The sequence below is a fragment of the Chelonia mydas genome, chromosome 6 (assembly GCF_015237465.2).
Source record: "Chelonia mydas isolate rCheMyd1 chromosome 6, rCheMyd1.pri.v2, whole genome shotgun sequence".
Lineage (NCBI taxonomy): Eukaryota > Metazoa > Chordata > Testudines > Cheloniidae > Chelonia > Chelonia mydas.
Genome location: NC_051246.2, coordinates 20,345,080 through 20,364,278, shown reverse-complemented (window position 1 = coordinate 20,364,278; position 19,199 = coordinate 20,345,080). Strand labels below are relative to the sequence as shown.

The 19,199-nt window shown below is 44.6% G+C and overlaps 1 protein-coding gene across 4 annotated transcripts in view; it reads right to left on the bottom strand.

Moving 5' to 3' along the window:
• LOC102944481 (NACHT, LRR and PYD domains-containing protein 3) overlaps positions 1 to 19,199 on the bottom strand; it is a 51,353-nt gene that overhangs the window by 31,287 nt on the left and 867 nt on the right. For 3 of the 4 annotated variants that reach the window (XM_007072241.3, XM_043549317.1, XM_043549316.1), the window contains exons 2-4: positions 18,808 to 19,111; positions 16,957 to 16,998; positions 12,143 to 13,868 (exon numbers count right to left, since the gene is read on the bottom strand). In XM_007072241.3, coding sequence (XP_007072303.2) covers positions 12,143 to 13,868; positions 16,957 to 16,998; positions 18,808 to 19,090 — 2,051 coding nt within the window. In that variant the 5' untranslated portion in view covers positions 19,091 to 19,111. The remainder of the gene's footprint in view (positions 1 to 12,142; positions 13,869 to 16,956; positions 16,999 to 18,807; positions 19,112 to 19,199) is intronic. The other variant, XM_043549315.1, reaches the window with a different exon arrangement.

Below are 19,199 nucleotides of genomic sequence, written 5' to 3'. Positions count from 1 at the left end.
ATGCTGTCTTTCATTTGCCCACAAAGCTAAAAACCAAATATAAGTATTTGCTTAAAATTGTAAGTATGACAACTGTTACTCAATATTGTATAATTGGGGTTACGCTTAGTGAAATTACATCCCTAGGAGGAACCAGAAATGGAGCTCATTGGTTCCTGACAGCAGAATGTGTAAAATGGCAAGTTAATTTTAAAGCAGCATCTGTATAAGAAATAGTGCTGGATGAATAATTAAACAACTAAAATTCAAGAATATTCTGATGAATTTTAAAGTGAATTTATTTCCACTGTGTTCACACATCTTTATTGTGTGCTTTCCAAATATTCTAGCAACGGGAATTTGCAGACAGGAATGTTGTTGAAGCAACACGTTTAAGTCACTATTACAGAATATTCCTGTGAAACCAAATTTGTATTTGTAATCCTGAGCATTCATACTAGAAATCTGGTTCTCGTATTTATGTTAATTGATTTACAGAACCAAAATATCTATGACCTGTGTGTCCAATCAAAATGAATAATTTAGAAAAATTAATATTTAAAAAAAATAAAATTGTTGGATAATTTGTGAAAAAGGCAACATTCACTGAGTGAAATATTTATTATTATCTGCCCAGCTCTAATAATCAGGTCTTTCTTAAACAGCAGTTGTAGAAGACTTGGGGAGACAGGGTGATAATAGGAGAGACAAATGGGGTCACAGGAAGGATTTTTTATCATGGGGGCAAATAAATCACACATATGTTACCAAGGAAATGGACCAGAGTTTGAGAGGGAAAAACATGAGGAGTGGAAGGGTATTAGGGACAAGGTAGATCAGAAGATAGGATGGGATGGTGGGTAAAAGGAGAGCAGGCCAAATCCCTTGTCTTTTGTCATCCTGTCCAGTCTGGCTTCCTCACCACTGAAGCTGCCATCTTAGTTTTTATTAACCTCACCCTAACCAGAGTTCAGATTCTGTATTCGGTCCTCCATCTCCTCAACCTCTCCACTGCCTTTAACATCTTTGCCTACTCTCCTCCTCTTGAAATCTCTTCTTCCCTCAACTTTCAGGAGTCTGTTCTCTCCTGCTTCTCCTCCTACCTCTCTAGTCAGTATTTCATGTGCTGCATCCTCCCATCCCCCTCCACCTTTCATTGGCACCCCACAGGGCTCCTGTCAAGGTTCCTTCCCCACTCTGAACTCTAGGGTACAGATGTGGGGACCTGCATGAAAGACCCCATAAGCTTATTCTTACCAGCTTAGGTTAAAAACTTCCTCAAGGTACAAACTTTGCCTTGTCCTGGAACCCTCTATGCTGCCACCACCAAGTGTGTTAAACAAAGACCAGGGAAAGAGCCCACTTGGAGACATCTTCCCCCCAAAATATCCCCCCAAGCCCTATACCCCCTTTCCTGGGGAAGGGCTTGATAAAAATCCTCACCAATTTGCACAGGTGAACACAGACCCAAAGCCTTGGATCTTAAGAACAATGAAAAAGCAATCAGGTTCTTTAAAGAAGAATTTTAATTAAAGAAAAAGTAAAAGAATCACCTCTGTAAAATCAGGATGGTAAATACCTTACAGGGTAATCAGATTCAAAACATAGAGAATCCCTCTAGGCAAAACCTTAAGTTACAAAAAGACACAAAAACAGGAATATCCATTCCTTCCAGCGCAGCTTATTTTACCAGCCATTTAACAAAAGGAAATCTAACACATTTCTAGCTAGATTATGTACAAACTTAAGGAGTTATGAAGAGCATTCCTGATCTGTTCCCGGCAAAAGCATCACACAGACAGACAGACCCTTCCCCCCCCCCCCGCCCCCCACCTCCAGCTTTGAAAGTATCTTGTCTCCTCATTGGTCATTTTGGTCAGGTGCCAGCGAGGTTATTTTAGCTTCTTAACCCTTTACAGGTGAAAGGGTTTTGCCTCTGGCCAGGAGGGATTTTATAGTTCTGTATACAGAAAGGTGGTTACCCTTCCCTTTATATTTATGACACATCCTTGGCCCCTCCTTTTCTCCACTTACACCTTTACACTGGGGAATTTCATTCAAAATGTGGCTTTGATGGTCAAATTTATGCTGAAGACTCAGATTATTATAAGGTCATCCAACACCGTAGTGTCCCAGTGCCTTCCACAAGACATCTCCCCTCCAGCAGGAAAGAGCGTGGTTATCACTAAGGTTATTTTTAAAGAACATGTATAAAGTGACAATGCTGGTGAGAGCTGGTTCTTGTGGGAAAACTCAGTCAGAGACGTAGGGTTTGTATTTAGTTTTGAGGCAGTGTGTGTGTGTGTGTGGGCAGGGGTTCCATTCTTATTTCATTGGGCAGTGAGTTCCACCGTTGTGGCACCACAGCTGAGACAACTGAGTCTCCTGCAGAGATGAGCTTTTCGTTCCTTGTCAACTGTCATAAATAGAAAGGGAAGGGTAAACCCCTTTAAAATCCCTCCTGGCCAGAGGAAATCTCCTCTCACCTGTAAAGGGTTAAGAAGCTAAAGGTAACCTCGCTGGCACCTGACCAAAATGACCAATGAGGAGACAAGATACTTTCAAAAGCTGGGAGGAGGGAGAGAAACAAAGGGTATGTGTGTCTGTCTATATTTTGTCTTTGCCGGGGATAGACCAGGAATGAAGCCTTAGAACTTTTAGTAAGTAATCTAGCTAGGTATGCGTTAGATTATGATTTCTTTAAATGGCTGAGAAAAGAATTGTGCTGAATAGAATAACTATTTCTGTCTGTGTATCTTTTTTGTAACTTAAGGTTTTTTGCCTAGAGGGATTCTCTATGTTTTGAATCTAATTACCCTGTAAGGTATCTACTATCCTGACTTTACAGGGGGGATCTTTTTTTTTATTTCTATTTACTTCTATTTCTATTAAAAGTCTTTTTGTAAGAAAACTGAATGCTTTTTCATTGTTCTCAGATCCAAGGGTTTGGGTCTGTGGTCACCTATGCAAATTGGTGAGGCTTTTTACCAAACTTTGTCCAGGAAGTGGGGTGCAAGGTTTTGGGAGGTATTTTGGGGGGAAAGACGTGTCCAAACAGCTCTTCCCCAGTAACCAGTATTTGTTTGGTGGTGGTAGCGGCCAATCCAAGGACAAAAGGGTGGAATATTTTGTACCTTGGGGAAGTTTTGACCTAAGCTGGTAAAGATAAGCTTAGGAGGTTTTTCATGCAGGTCCCCACATCTGTACCCTAGAGTTCAGAGTGGGGGAGGAACCTTGACATGGTGGCATAGTGGTGGGATTAACCTGAAATCATTTTGAGATCCAGTTGAGATTTTGTTGAACTAGAAATACAGATTTTTAAAAAGGAAGTCCAGAAGCAGCTGAAACTGAAAGCAGCTTGTTTTTTTCTCTGCTTTGTGGCCAAGCAGAGACAAAAGGGGATTATCTTTGTGAATTGCAGGTTTTCTTTGCCTGGAGGCAGGGTACTTAACTCCTGCAGGGAAATTCACAGTCTTCCAACCCAGAGTTTTTTTTTTTTCCCTAAAAGTAAATAGAAGGGGGGGTGTTCTACCCATTTGCCTGGAGACAAAAGGGGCAGGGTTGTTTTTTTTTTGGATTTTGATTTTTTACAAGGAGCACAAGTTTAAAAAGGAAACTTGGTTTTTCTTTGGGCTGGGTAAACAGGTTTCAAAGTAGCTGGAAGTTTTTGCTTTGATTTGGGCCCAGAGCAGAGACAAGGGAATTGTCTTTTTTTTTTTGTAGGCTGACAATCACTATCAGAGAATAGGTATTCTATTCCAGCACAGCAAAATTTTACAGCCAAGTTTTGTTTGTTTATTTCTAAACCTCGGGTGTAAAGTTAGTTAAAAACAGAGAGTTTAGGATGACAGAATCCACGGCACAACAAAAGATGGAATTAGCCAGATTTCAGGCTGAGGAAAAACAAAAGGAACATGAAAGACAGATAGAACTCATGCGGCTGGAGAAGGAGGTACAGGAGGCTGCCCACAGGAGGGAAATGGAGGCAAGGAAGCATGAGGAGGAGGAGAAGGAAAAAGCAAGGAAGCATGAGGAGGAGGAGAAGGAAAAAGCAAGGAAGCATGAGGAGGAGGAGAAGGAAAAAGAGAGGAAGCATGTGGAGGAGGAGAAGGAAAAAGAGAGGAAGCATGCACTGGAGATGGAGAAGGTAAAGGCTCAGCAGAATATACCAACAAACCCTAGCAATCCTTCTCCAGGTACCACTCCCCATCCCAGAAAGTTCCCCACCTACAAGGCAGGTGATGATACTGAGGCCTTCTTAGAAAACTTCGAAAGGGCCTGCCTTGGGTACAACATCTCTACTGACCAATACATGGTAGAGCTGAGGCCGCAGCTCAGTGGACCCTTAGCTGAGGTGGCAGCTGAAATGCCTAAAGAACACATGAACAAGTATGAACTGTTTAAATCCAAGGCAAGAGTCAGAATGGGGATAACACCCGAGCAGTCTCGTCGGAGGTTCAGAGCCCTAAGGTGGAAACCAGATGTGTCATTTACCCGACATGCCTACCACATTGTGAAGCATTGGGATGCCTGGATATCCGGAGCAAGTGTTGAATCTCCAGTAAATTTGCCCTTCCTAATGCAAATGGAACAATTCTTAGAGGGTGTTCCTGAGGAAATAGAAAGATACATCCTAGATGGGAAGCCCAAAACTGTAATCGAGGCAGGAGAGATTGGAGCCAGATGGGTGGAGGTGGCAGAGAAGAAGAAAACTGGTCGCAGTTGGAGCGGAGACCAGAAGGGACAACCCCAGACCACACCCTATTACCGGGGGCCGCCCAAAGCCCCACCTACCTCCCAAAGAACCCTCCAGACCCCTTATCGTCCCTCCACCCCGTTCTCCAGCAACCCTCCTCGCCCCAGTGACCAGTCAGCTGGACGATGTTTTAAATGTAACGAGCTGGGGCATGTAAAGGCCAACTGCCCCAAGAACCCCAACAGATTACAGTTCATTGCACCGAAATCGCACCAGAGGTCCACAGGCCCAGATACCTCCCAGATACCCTTGGAGCGGAGGGAAACTGTGAGTGTGGGCGGGAAGAAGGTCACCGCGTGGAGGGACACCGGAGCACAAGTGTCAGCTATCCACGCTTCCTTAGTGGACCCCAATTTAATCAACCCAGAGATCCAAGTGACGATTCAACCCTTCAAGTCCAACTCTTTCGATTTGCCTACAGCCAAGTTGCCTGTCCAGTACAAGGGCTGGTCCGGAACGTGGACTTTTGCAGTCTATGATGATTATCCCATCCCCATGCTGTTGGGGGAAGACTTGGCCAATCATGTGAAGCAAGCCAAGAGGGTGGGAACGGTCACCCGCAGCCAGGCTAAACAAGCCGTGAGGCCTAGCTCTGTTCCGAAAACTTCTATCAGGACCCGGTCAGAGGTGATGGACCCGGACCCCAGGCCAATGTCTGCAACAGCAGTAGTGGATCCAGTCCCAGAGACCCAGATGGAACCAGTCCCAGAACCGGAACCAGCCGAACAACCAACACCAGACCCATTGTCAGCCCTGAATCCAGTACTTGCAACCTCAACACTAGAGGGCCCCACCGACCCTGAACCGGCAGCAGCCGATAACCCGACACAAGAGGCTCAGCCGGAGCCTGAATCCCAACATAGTGCACCAGCGGAGAGCGGTTCACAGTCAACAGAAACAGCTCCATCCCCTATATCGCTTCCAGAGGGACCAAGCCTAGGTCCACAATCCAATGAGGAACTGATGTCTCCAGCATCAAGGGAACAGTTCCAGACTGAACAGGAAGCAGATGAAAGCCTCCAGAGAGCTTGGACGGCGGCACGGAGCAACCCACCGCCTCTCAGCTCTTCTAATCGATCCAGGTTTGTTGTAGAAAGAGGACTTTTATACAAGGAAACTCTTTCTGGTGGACACCAGGAAGACTGGCATCCTCAGAGACAGTTGGTAGTTCCAACTAAATACCGGGCCAAGCTCTTGAGCTTAGCCCATGATCACCCTAGTGGCCATGCTGGGGTGAACAGGACCAAAGACCGTTTGGGGGGGTCATTCCACTGGGAGGGAATGGGCAAGGATGTTTCTACCTATGTCCAGTCTTGTGAGGTGTGCCAAAGAGTGGGAAAGCCCCAAGACCAGGTCAAAGCCCCTCTCCAACCACTCCCCATCATTGAAGTTCCATTTCAGCGAGTAGCTGTGGATATTCTGGGTCCTTTTCCGAAAAAGACACCCAGAGGAAAGCAGTACATACTGACTTTCATGGATTTTGCCACCCGATGGCCGGAAGCAGTAGCTCTAAGCAACACCAGGGCTAACAGTGTGTGCCAGGCACTAGCAGACATTTTTGCCAGGGTAGGTTGGCCCTCCGACATCCTCACAGATGCAGGGACTAATTTCCTGGCAGGAACTATGAAAAACCTTTGGGAAGCTCATGGGGTAAATCACTTGGTTGCCACTCCTTACCACCATCAAACAAATGGCATGGTGGAGAAGTTTAATGGAACTTTGGGGGCCATGATACGTAAATTCGTAAATGAGCACTCCAATGATTGGGACCTAGTGTTGCAGCAGTTGCTCTTTGCCTACAGAGCTGTACCACACCCCAGTTTAGGGTTTTCCCCATTTGAACTTGTATATGGCCGTGAGGTTAAGGGGCCATTGCAGTTGGTGAAGCAGCAATGGGAGGGATTTACACCTTCTCCAGGAACTAACATTCTGGACTTTGTAACCAACCTACAAAACACCCTCCGAACCTCTTTAGCCCTTGCTAAAGAAAACTTACAGGATACTCAAAAAGAACAAAAAGCCTGGTATGATAAACATGCCAGAGAGCGTTCCTTCAAAGTAGGGGACCAGGTAATGGTCTTAAAGGCGCTCCAGGCCCATAAAATGGAAGCATCGTGGGAAGGGCCATTCACGGTCCAGGAGCGCCTGGGAGCTGTTAATTATCTCATAGCATTCCCCACCTCCAACCGAAAGCCTAAGGTGTACCATATTAATTCTCTAAAGCCCTTTTATTCCAGAGAATTAAAGGTTTGTCAGTTTACAGCCCAGGGAGGAGACGACGCTGAGTGGCCTGAAGGTGTCTACTACGAAGGGAAATGTGCTGGTGGTGTGGAAGAGGTGAACCTCTCCATGACCCTTGGGCGCATGCAGCGACAGCAGATCCAGGAGCTGTGCACTAGCTACGCGCCAACGTTCTCAGCCACCCCAGGACTGACTGAACAGGCATACCACTCCATTGACACAGGTAATGCTCGCCCAATTAGAGTCCAACCTTACCGGGTGTCTCCTCAAGCTAAAACTGCTATAGAACGGGAGATCCAGGATATGTTACAGATGGGTGTAATCCGCCCCTCTGAAAGTGCATGGGCATCTCCAGTGGTTCTAGTTCCCAAACCAGATGGGGAAATACGTTTTTGCGTGGACTACCATAAGCTAAATGCTGTAACTCGCCCAGACAACTATCCAATGCCACGCACAGATGAACTATTAGAGAAACTGGGACGGGCCCAGTTCATCTCTACCTTGGACTTAACCAAGGGGTACTGGCAGGTACCGCTAGATGAATCTGCCAAGGAAAGGTCAGCCTTCACCACACATCTCGGGCTGTATGAATTTAATGTACTCCCTTTCGGGCTGCGAAATGCCCCCGCCACCTTCCAAAGACTTGTAGATGGTCTCCTAGCGGGATTAGGAGAATATGCAGTCGCCTACCTTGACGATGTGGCCATATTTTCGGATTCCTGGGCAGACCACCTGGAACATCTACAAAAAGTCCTTGAGCGCATAAGGGAGGCAGGACTAACTGTTAAGGCTAAGAAGTGCCAAATAGGCCTAAACAGAGTGACTTACCTTGGACACCAGGTGGGTCAAGGAACTATCAGCCCCCTACAGGCCAAAGTGGATGCTATCCAAAAGTGGCCTGTCCCAAAGTCAAAGAAACAGGTTCAATCCTTCTTAGGCTTGGCCGGTTATTACAGACGATTTGTACCGCACTACAGCCAAATCGCCGCCCCACTGACAGACCTAACCAAAAAGAAACAGCCAAATGCGGTTCAGTGGACCGAAAAGTGTCAGAAGGCCTTTAACAAGCTTAAAGCGACACTCATGTCTGACCCTGTACTAAGGGCCCCAGACTTTGACAAACCGTTCCTAGTAACCACAGATGCGTCCGAGCGTGGTGTGGGAGCAGTTTTAATGCAGAAAGGACCTGATCAAGAATTCCACCCTGTAGTGTTTCTCAGCAAAAAACTGTCTGAGAGGGAAAGCCACTGGTCAGTCACTGAAAAAGAATGTTACGCCATTGTCTACGCTCTGGAAAAGCTACGCCCATATGTTTGGGGACGGCGTTTCCACCTGCAAACCGACCATGCTGCACTGAAGTGGCTTCACACGGTCAAAGAAAATAGCAAAAAACTTCTTCGGTGGAGTTTAGCTCTCCAAGATTTTGATTTTGACATCCAACACATCTCAGGAGCTTCTAACAAAGTGGCTGATGCACTCTCCCGTGAAAGTTTCCCAGAATCAACTGGTTAAAATCGTCCTTGAGATGTAGAAAATATTGTTAGTCTTTATGTACTTGGTAGTATATTTAGAGATCCATGTGTCTTATTAACTCTGTTTTTCCTAGAGCTCCAGGAAGAAATCCCAGCCAGTGTTTCACCCTAGCTGAGATTTGGGGGGCGTGTCATAAATAGAAAGGGAAGGGTAAACCCCTTTAAAATCCCTCCTGGCCAGAGGAAATCTCCTCTCACCTGTAAAGGGTTAAGAAGCTAAAGGTAACCTCGCTGGCACCTGACCAAAATGACCAATGAGGAGACAAGATACTTTCAAAAGCTGGGAGGAGGGAGAGAAACAAAGGGTATGTGTGTCTGTCTATATTTTGTCTTTGCCGGGGATAGACCAGGAATGAAGCCTTAGAACTTTTAGTAAGTAATCTAGCTAGGTATGCGTTAGATTATGATTTCTTTAAATGGCTGAGAAAAGAATTGTGCTGAATAGAATAACTATTTCTGTCTGTGTATCTTTTTTGTAACTTAAGGTTTTTTGCCTAGAGGGATTCTCTATGTTTTGAATCTAATTACCCTGTAAGGTATCTACTATCCTGACTTTACAGGGGGGATCTTTTTTTTTATTTCTATTTACTTCTATTTCTATTAAAAGTCTTTTTGTAAGAAAACTGAATGCTTTTTCATTGTTCTCAGATCCAAGGGTTTGGGTCTGTGGTCACCTATGCAAATTGGTGAGGCTTTTTACCAAACTTTGTCCAGGAAGTGGGGTGCAAGGTTTTGGGAGGTATTTTGGGGGGAAAGACGTGTCCAAACAGCTCTTCCCCAGTAACCAGTATTTGTTTGGTGGTGGTAGCGGCCAATCCAAGGACAAAAGGGTGGAATATTTTGTACCTTGGGGAAGTTTTGACCTAAGCTGGTAAAGATAAGCTTAGGAGGTTTTTCATGCAGGTCCCCACATCTGTACCCTAGAGTTCAGAGTGGGGGAGGAACCTTGACATCAACAGATTGGGTTTTTTTGTGGAACAAAGCCACCAGGCCAAGTCACTGTCATGGAGGGACAGGAGCTCTCTCTCTCTCTCTCTCTCAGCTGGGGCCAGCACCATGCAATGCTTTGAAAAGAGTCAGCACAACCACGTTTAACTCGACTCTGGTCAATAGGGAGCCAGTGCAGGCAGCACTGTTTTGAGGAGACGTGTTCCTGGTGACCTAGCCACCCCTTCTCCACTGAATCGAACACGAGTTACTCATCTTTACCCTTTAGCCCTTTATGGCTTAGCCTTGCCCTGTCTGTCAACTGTAGTACACTATCAAGATGTCAACCTCTGCCACTACTCTGCCGACCACGCCAGCTTTCATTACCCATTAGTCCATAATATTTTCATGCTTTCTCCCCTGCTGTCCCTTATGCGCCAGGGAGGAACATGTCATAACTCCATTACTCCTCTGCAATAGCCTCCTTCAAAACCCCCCTGAAAACTCACCTCTGCTGTGAATCCTGCAACACACTTGACAATGGCCGGGCAGCCGGTGCACATGACTCCTGCTTCCTAACTTCGGCTCATTAGACTAAACGTGATCATTTACTAGTTAGTGCAACACATGGTGGTGAGTTTGTGAGGTGGGGCCTGGAACTGACCAATCTCAATTCATTCTGGGGCCACCAACATCCTTATTAGCGGGGAATAGTGTTTAATCCCTAGCACTAGGGTGTTGGGTTTCAGGATTGTTAGGCTGGGTTCTCTTCCTTGCTCTGGGAGGAATCTAAGCTCTGCTGGTTAGAGACAGCACAGCCATTGCAACAACCCTCCTGCTTGGGTTGTCTTCAGTAGAACTGGTTAGAGAATGTTCAACAAACTTTCCTTAATACCTGTGGGGAGAGGGAGAGAGAGAGATCTCATCCCAGAATAGCTAATAACCCCACGGTTAGTGGTTTTTTCTCTGTTGGAGCTATTCCACTTTGTGCAAATCCTTAAATATTCATTGGGCCAGAGAGAGCGAGACTGATTCTGTAACTGGGTAGTTAGGACACTGACCTGAAATGTGAGAGACCAGGATCAGGTTTGTTCCCTGCCTGATTTGGCCGGCCGTGATCTGCAGGGAGTGGTCCTGGGCTCTCAACCTCAAAACATGAGCATCTGTCACTTGATTTAAAGGACACTCCCATGAGAACAGAGGCTATTAGAGATCCCTGAACCGCTCGCTGTACGATCTAGTCACTAGACAAGAACAAAGAGCCACTCTGTCTGACTAACACGGCTGCTACTCTGAAATCTGTCTGACTGTGGATTACACACAGAGATATTTTGGCTCTTTTCACCTTATAGGCAGGGTGCCAAAATGGATGAGCCTGAGATCCATGCTATTAGAGGCCTGGGTTCTATCCTCGGCTCTGTTGAAGTGAACTTACCAATCTCTCCATTATCTTAGCTATAAAATGGGTGAGTGATAGTTATACCTCCCCTAAGGCAGGGTTTTGAGGCCTGTGTTAATAAGGGATGAAAAAGGCAGAGAAATATCAAGAGCAGCCAAGAAAACAGCTGGGATTAGAATTTACAGGCCTTTAGCCTCAATGCACCATCTACTAAGCTCCTGGGTATTGTGGCATCTTCGCTCATCCAGAAAAAAACAAAAAAACTCCACACTCCCATGCATGACGTTGCACTGGTTATGTGGACACGTGACAGTCTTGCAAGATGTGCGAGACATGGTAGGTCAGGTTAGGATGGTTTTTGGAGACCTGCCAAGCAGTTGTTAATACCAACACCGAGACACACCACCAATTATTGAATGCACCTTTTTTGTTTGTTAAAATCCAATTATACTGATAGGAAGAAACTTCTGAAATATTTTTCAGATCCTATGTAAAACTGATTTTTTTAAATGGTAATTTTAGTTTTATCCACATGCAGCAAATTGTGGTGAAGAGTTCTAGCGAAAACAATTGTTCTTTGTTATTTTAAAGCACTGCAGCGTAGTCTGGTGGCGACGACACCCGTCTTCTGGTTGCAGCTAGAGCTGGTTGAAGCTCAGAATTTTGTGGGAAATTTCAAGTTTTGGTTTTGTTCTGAATTTTTATTTTAATATCAGCGAACTGTTCAAACACACTGCCTTCTACACACAATAGCACAGTAAAACTACATGCTGATTTTCAGCTGAGGCCTGATCAACACACGGTTTTAGTACTGTTATAACTATTTTGGTTAGGAGACAAATTTTTACCAAAATGTTCTAACCAGTACAATCCCTAAGGTGGATGCAGTTTCACCACTATAAAGGTGCCTTAGTTGTACACCGGGCATGTGGAAGCGTGTTTTGTTTCCTAGTGATTTCCTCATCATGGAAGGTCTCAGTGAGCAGCTCTCAACCTTCCTTGTACAACCGTTGACACAAAGCAGGCTTCCCTCCCCCGCTCTTTTGTCTCACCCCGTTCATATCTGTACACAAAACAGTACAGCAAACATTTCAGTCATTGAGAGGACAAAGCAGACCAAACAATCATGATTTTTTAAAAAAAAGGTCATTTTTTTCGGTAGTCTGATAACTGTATCATTATCTTACAGTAACAGTAGAATTGTTCTCAGATAGGTCATTCAGCCAATTATTAGTTATCAAGACATAGGGAAAACAACATTTAATCTGTTAAAGAAATTACAGATTTTTCAGCTCAGATAGTACTTACTGATGTAGCCACTTTTGTCGTCTAGGGAGTTCTTCCTCATGGTCTTCTAAGCTAAATGTACAGTCATACATACAAAGTGACTCCAGACTACGACAATGCTTTACACAGAATGAAAGAGCCCTTTGATCCATCTGAGTAAATTTATTGTGATTTAACTTCAGTTCAGTGAAGTGAGCCAATGCATTAACTGCAAAATCTTCTTCATACATCTCATACACACAGTGAAACAACTCAAGCTGATAACTTTGATAAATCCCCTCATGAACACGGGGCAAGGTTAAATCTGTTTGTTGGTTTACTTGAACCCACTTCAGTAAATCTGCCTTAATTTTAGGTGAAAATTTACACCCAATTTTTTTCTGCAGGTCCTTCATTCTTTCTTCATTTAAGAGCCCGAACAGGAATCGCACTGTTAACATTAAATAATTTTTAGAGTTTCCATAGTTTTCTAACAAAGTTTTCACATCTTTCTTGGGAATCCCTGAAGCTGTTGTTGTTTCATCTTCCTCTAGGACATAGGACATAGCTGCGAAAAACTCCTGAAAACTTAAGTGAATGAAGCTGTAGAGACATTCACAGTCAGTTTCTTTTTGAAAAATATTCTCATTCAAAAAGAGGGGGAGAGAGTTTTCTTGATCTAAGCCAAACTTCTTGATTTCTTCTTCCTCAAACAGTATCTTTTGCTTCCAGATTCCATCAGCAGCCAAGGAGCAAAGTCCCCTCAGATTTCCATGTAAGTGTTGCTTCGTATTGTTGCCGAGAGGCTTGACTAAACTGGAAAGGTAAAGCATATACACGCCAGTGACCGTTTTTGAAGTTTGTGTCAGATTCTCACCTTTTTCAAGCTCTTGTTTCAGAACCGTGCAGATGATCCAACATACGAAGGGGACAAAGCACATGGTGAAAAGAATTTCATTTGCTTTCACAGATCGTAAAGCTTGTCTTGCTTCTCTCTCATTTTCAAAGAACTTGTGGAAATATTCCTCCCTCTCAGCTTCAGAAAACCCCAGGATCTCTGCATAACGTGAACACTCCAAACACTGCCCGAGTTTCTCCAGAGCAGCTGGCCTTGTAGTGATCATCAGGTAGGATTCAGGAACAACTGTTCTCCTAAATAAACTGCTCAGGATGATTTCCATTGACTTCTTCTCCCAGGGATCAGTGCACAGATTATCTTTAGGCTGATCAAAGGAAAATCTCAGTTCATCAAACCCATCTATTATAAACATAAGTTTTTCTGGCTTCACCAGAATGTGGTTAACTGGTGCATTTGTATTACGCCAATTTTTAAAAATCATGTCAGCCACACTTCCCTGCTCATTAAGAAGGTTCATTTGCCTACAGTTTATGTAGAAAACATAATCAAACTTTTTCTTATAAAGTTCCCCAGCTGCCCAATCATACATGATCTTTCTTGCAGTCATTGTTTTCCCAATCCCTGCAGCTCCCAGCAGCACAACGACTTGTGGTGTTTGTCCATCTTTATCAGGTTTATATAGGGTGGCCAGTGTCATTGCAGAACTAGCTCGTTCAGTCATGATTTCTGCATGTCTCCATCCTACAGCCATTATTTCATGTTCTCTCTCCTTTGCCTGACGAGGTCTGTCTACAATAGTGAGGTTTGTGTATCTTCTGTTTAGAATCACATTGTCACCAAAACGACTGTTCATATCTTTTATTAGCTTGTATTTCTTTTTAATATCTTCTTTATACTTCTTCTTGTAACCTGTATCAGGAACATGAGACATTAGAAATATTGAACTGAAAGTTCAGAAAACAGACAGACTAATCTCAGACTAATCTCTTAAAATAGTCCTACTGTAACAACAATAATGGTTCTTCACATTTATAATGAAACCTTCTTCAAAAAGGATCCTGAAATCACTTAATTGTGGGTGAGATCCTGCAGCCCTTACTCAAATACGGCCTCCCACTGAAATGATTCATTTGAGTAAAGACTGTAGGCATCACTTTATCCCCAGTGAAATGCAGCCACCCCTCTGGTGAAACCCGGCTACTGTTTGACAGAGCACAGCAACACTACACAGCAAGGTAGGTCACAAGTGGAGGAGAATATCATATGCAGTTGAAACAATACTGGGAATTTAGGTAGAAAGAATGTAACTTCATAAACTAGAATTTGTTAGGACACATGGGTTTACAAGAGAGAACGTCACGGGATCTTTAATTACCACAATTGAGAACCTCCAGTTACCTTCCTCGCTTAAGACATGGTGCCCCTACAGCAGAGTGTCCTCCAGCACCAGGCTAGTACATTCACTCAGTACTGACCCAGAAAGACATTTTGCACACGTGTGTACTGGAAGTTGCCCAAGGTAATAAAAGTCCCACTCAGCCCATTATATAAAATTGTTTGTAAAACAACTGACACAAACTGGATCATTTAAGCTAGAAAAACAATACTGAGGGGTCTGCAAGGCTCCTGGTAAAGTCATAGGTTGGCATGACAATGAGCCAAGAGTTTCTAGAAATAGGAAAAATGTTTATAATTGAAATCACCAAAGTATTTTGATCAGTTTGTTGTAATGGCATGAGGCTGCCGCCCCATTTTGTACACAGTTTGTCTGGGGGTCGCTAAATGGAACAGAAGAACACATGAAATAGAAGGAGCGAACTTTCCCATCATGGCTGGGATTCCCATCACCTCCTGGAATCCACCATGACACAAAGCGTGGAAAGACAGACAAATTGCTTCAGATGAGTACAAAAGGATTGCACAAAGATGTAGGGACAAAATCAGAAAGGCTAAGTAAGGCACAAAATGAGTTACCCCTAGCAAAGGGCATAGAAGGCAATAAAAGGTTCTACAAATACAATAGGAGCAAGAGAAGGACAAAGAAAAGCATAGGTCCACCGCTTAGCAGGGAAGGAGATCTAATAATGGATGATACCTAGAAGGATGAGATGTTTAATGCCTATTTTGCTTCAGTGTTCACTAAAAATGTTAATTGTGACCAGATGGAAGCACAATTATTATTAACAACAAGAGGGAAGACCCCAAAGCCAGAATAGGGAACGAGCAGGGTAAAGACTACTTAGATACATTAGATGCATTCAAGTCAGCAGGGCCTAAAAATTCACCTTAGGATACTTAAGGAACTAGATGAAGCAATCTCTGAACCACTATCTCTGAGAACTCATGGAGGACGGATGAGGTCCCAGTGGACTGGAGAAGGGCAAATATCTTTTTAATGATGGAACAAAGACAACCTGGGGAATTATAGACCAGGCAGCCTAACTTCAATGCATGGAAAGATATTGGAACAAATTATTAAACACTCAATATGTGAGCACTTAGAGCATAATAGGGTAATAAGTAATAGCCAATGTGGATTTTTCAAGAACAAATCATGCCAGACCAAACTAATTTCCTTCTTTGACAGGGTTATTAGCCTACAGGATTGGGGGGAGCCATAAATATCACTTATCTTGATTTTAATAAGGCTTGAGACACAGTCCCACATGACATTCTCATAAGCAAAATAGGGAAATGTGGTCAAGGTGAATTTACTATAAGGTGGGTGCACAACAGATTAAAAAAATGCATTCAAAGAGTAGTTATCAATAGATTGCTGTCCAAATGGGAGGGCATTCTAGTGGGGTCTCTCAACAGTCAATCTTGGTCTAGTACTAGTCAGTATTTTCATTAACGACTTTGATGGTGAGTGGAGAATATACTTATACAATTTGTGGATGACACCAAGTTGGGAGGGGTTACAAGCACTTTGGAGGACAGGTTTAGAATTCAAAAGGACCTTTATAAATTGGAGAATTTGTAAAAAATCAACAACATGACATTCAATAAAGAGAAGTGCAAAGTACTACACTTAAGAAGGAAAAATCAAATGCACAAATACAAAATGGGGAATAACTGGCTAGGCAGTTGTATCGCTGAAAAGATTTGGGGGTTATAGTGTATCACAAATTGAATATGAATCAACCGTGTGATGCTGTTGTGAAAAAGGTTAATATTCTGGGGTGTATTAACAGGAGTGTCCTATGTAAGACACAGGGGGCAACTGTCCTGCTCTGCTCAGCACTGGTGAGGTTTCGGCAGGAGTACTGATATCACTGCCCTTTGGCTAAATCCTGAACACTACCCGGGATGTGAGCCTGAGGCTCCTGATGTCACCCTGCATTCCCCCCCGCCCCCAATCCTGTCATTTGCCTTCCCCTCCGTGTTTCCTTTATCTAAGGAAAGTCTGGCACAGCTGGCCAAGACAACTCCATCTGCCCCAGCACTGCTGTCAGCCTGAGACCAAGTCACGCCTTAGTCCGACACTGGTAAAAGTTTGCTGGGTCTCAGGGGGGCTGATCAGCACACTTGCTGCCCCTGTAACTCGGCAGCAGGGAAGCTGCACGGGAACATCAGCATCAGAGACCAGCGTCATTTTCTCTTCGCTATTTGTCTCTCCCCTTTGGGAAGGGAACAGGATTGGACCTCAGCAGCACCACCAGCACAACGGCATTTCCGGGGGATTGATGCTGGCTGCTGCCCATTAAATCCTAGGGAATGCTCCTCACCTCCAGGGCTATTGCCACAGTCACCATCAAAATCTTTACAATATGGCCTTTGGGAATAGGTAGCGTTACTTCAGTTTCACGGTGTTCCCTGTTCTGGAGAATTGGCAGGACACCCTGTGCTAATGGTGTCACCTGGAAAGGCACTTAACAGATTTTGTTCCCATGCAAACTATTCCTTTTTGTTTCACAGCAATAGACCTGGGAATGTATCCAGCTGAGTAAGCAGGAACCACTGTCCTTAGGTAACATCCTGGGTAGCCATCACATACCTTTTGCCGACAACTCTGATGGGTTTTGACTCTGATGAAACTCTGAAAGGGAAATTGCATTTAAATAACAGTGTAAGAAGCTACAGTGTATTTCAATGCAAGTGCGTTTCTGTTCCGTACGGAGGCAGCAAGGGGCCAAATGATGCAATTGCATCCTGTGTTAATGAAGTAATCACCGAGGAGAGCATGGCTACCAGCTGTCAGTGTACGAAGTTCAGTTTGGGGAATACTGTGAAGGGAGCTCAGTTTCTCGGACCTCCCCCTGCCTGGTTCTACTGATGACTAGTCTGCACTTTACATGATGAGCCGGCCACGTGGTCAGAGAAACACAGAACAATTGGCATTGGGACAAAGAGTCAATTCAGGAACATTTGTGGGGAGAGGGAATGCCTTACAAACACTCATGTTCTCACACAGATTAGGTGAAACAACTAAAGAGTCCATGGGAAGGACAATTTTGCCTTCATTCAGGGATGGGCTAGGTGGCTCAGGAGAGCCTTTAAAACCTAGGGATCTAAGACAGACACAGAGGACAGTCAGACGGAATTTGCTCATTTGGGATAACTTCCACGTGGGGCAACCCCTGTCCGCCCTCCCCCCAACAGCCCCGAGCTTTTCACTAGATTCAGTTATTGATAGAATGTTGACTGGATTAAAAGTTGCATAGGCAACCAGAAATGTTTGCATAATATTGCCACTCCTTTTGCCAAGCATCTGTTACTAACTTAGGGGAACAAAGTACCCTTTTCCCACCCCTCAATAATTATTATTTTATTACTGAGTTATGGTAGGATCTAGAGCCCCAATCAGGGGCCCATTGTACTAGGTCCTGTGCGTACACAGAACATGACAGTCCCTGCCTGACAGAGCTCTAAAGCAAGTCTAAAGCAAGTAACTGCCCCCTGAATTGCGCTCTGGAGGCTACTAAACTGTCCCCTGGGAGACTCTCCGAGGGAGTGAATTCCAAAGGCCTCTAGGGAGAGCCCCGCTGCCAGCCCTGGAGCGTTCCATCCCAGGGACCCCGGGCAGAACCAACCCAGCTGAGCTCCACTGTCACCGTGGGGTGCAGGGAAGTGGAACAGGAATGACTGTAACAGGGTTGAGTTTAGCTCCATCACTGAGCACATGGATTCTAACACTGCTCCACTAAAGAGTGGCTCCCCACCGGCACTTACACTTTTGTGAGACACTGCAAAGCGATCTGGAGCCTTTGGAACTGCAGGACTGCTGGCTCCTTGGCTGTTTGTATTGCACTGAATTTGTTGCTTTAATTAAAAGATAGCCTTGGAGATAATAAAGATCCTGCCTGGAACCCCAGGAATGTCTCATGTTGTCAACCAGCTGTTTGGGGATAACATACTCTGCTGTGATCAGTTACCATTTACAGATCCTCAGTTCTCTGTCCCAGCTCTGGCACAGGTTAGAGCAGCCTGGGGGCTGTTCTTACTTGCACTAGCTGCTAATGGTCACCAAGGAATGATCTCCCAGCTGGGGGTGCATTTCAGTTACTCCTCCTTCCCACCTCTCCCTGTCCATGACACTCCCTCTGCACCAGTGTGTTGGCTCTACACCCATTGGCAGCTCCCTCACACTGGGGATATCCTCAGAGGGAGAGTTAAAGGCTGACTCTGCTCCCCTTGTGCCAGGTGAGTGGTGAAAAGGGAGTGGAGCAGGTGAAAGAATCTGGCCCACTGTGGGCATCTCTGCTCTGAATCCCCCAGGATTCCTGCTGGGATTTAGAATGTGTCATTCCTGCCATCACCCTCTTTCTCCTTCTGCTCCTGCTGCTGCTTCCCTGGGGAGATTGTTGGGGCAGACTCCTAGGTTTTACAGTAACTTTATGTCTCTTACCTTTCTCTCTTTCTTCTCTGAGTTTTGCAGCAGAATCTCGGAGGTCGATCTGAGTGAAAACCTCTATGGTCACATCTACTGCAGCCTCTCCACCATAGAATTCCATCAGGAGGTTCTTCGTATCTATCCTGTCGGCATTCTCCAGCCGACCTCGGGGGATGGTACCTTTCCTCTCAAAGTCAGAATATGATAGTTTGTCTTTAAATTTTTTCAAGTTTTCCTGAGAAAGGTTGTCGAGGGCTCGTAAGAGCAGGTCACTGATTCTGCTGCTTTGGTTTCCCATCACTGGGCACCAAGAGAGAAGCTAAAATGCAATGTTAAGTCTTGGTGTTAATCATTAATCGTGTATAACAACAATTATTCCCATGTAGAGGAAAGAAGTGGTGGGAGAA